Raw genomic sequence first — 641 nt, 5'->3', positions numbered from 1 at the left:
TGGTACCCCGATTACTGCCGGTCCTGGCCTCCCGTGACCCTGGGTCCCCTTGCGCTGTATCCATCTCCCCCCCCGGTAGCATGGAACAGTGGGGAAGAAGAGTAAAAAATTCCAAGTTATACCAGCCAGGAGCAGACAAACCCCAACACAACAATGCCACTGGAATTCTATTTTTTTTCTTTTTGGGGTGTGTGTGTGTGTAATGTGTTACAACGAAGTCACATCCCCATAATAAGGGATAAAAATTAAACACCCAGGAACGGTGGAGGAAAAGTACCAGTACACACCGGACCCTTCTCTCTGCCTCTCTCTCTCCTTCCCTCCCTCCTTCCAGCCTTCTTCCCTCCCTCACTTTTGTTTTGCTGTGTTACTTCTGAAGGTAGCCTGGGAATGGGGGCAGATTTTCTGAGTTAGGGACGTGCTATTAGATGGTGGAGGAGATGAACTGTAAATAGTGTAACAGTACTTTGCCTGGGTTTCCCTCCCCCCCTCTGTGGAGGAGGGAACACGTAGCTACTTCCCTCAAGAAAGTGGGGATTCAGATGTATAGTAGAGCTGACAAGGGGCAAGGTTGTGGTCACGGCTTGGTCACAGTCAGCTACCCAGAGGGGCTGAGTAGTTGAACCTGTGGGCTTGAGACC

General features: G+C 50.7%; 1 protein-coding gene across 1 annotated transcript in view; it reads right to left on the bottom strand.

Moving 5' to 3' along the window:
- Positions 1-367: 367 nt before the first annotated feature.
- Positions 368-641, bottom strand: part of PDE6B (phosphodiesterase 6B) — a 70,346-nt gene continuing 70,072 nt past the window's right edge. Inside the window, exon 22 of the mRNA XM_007955772.1 lies at positions 368-384. Within this exon, the coding sequence (XP_007953963.1) occupies positions 368-384 (17 nt within the window). The remainder of the gene's footprint in view (positions 385-641) is intronic.

Source organism: Orycteropus afer, unplaced genomic scaffold (assembly GCF_000298275.1).
Source record: "Orycteropus afer afer isolate SDZICR_OR568_19922 unplaced genomic scaffold, OryAfe1.0 scaffold00539, whole genome shotgun sequence".
Taxonomy (NCBI): domain Eukaryota; kingdom Metazoa; phylum Chordata; class Mammalia; order Tubulidentata; family Orycteropodidae; genus Orycteropus; species Orycteropus afer.
This window is presented reverse-complemented; position numbering and strand designations above follow the sequence as displayed.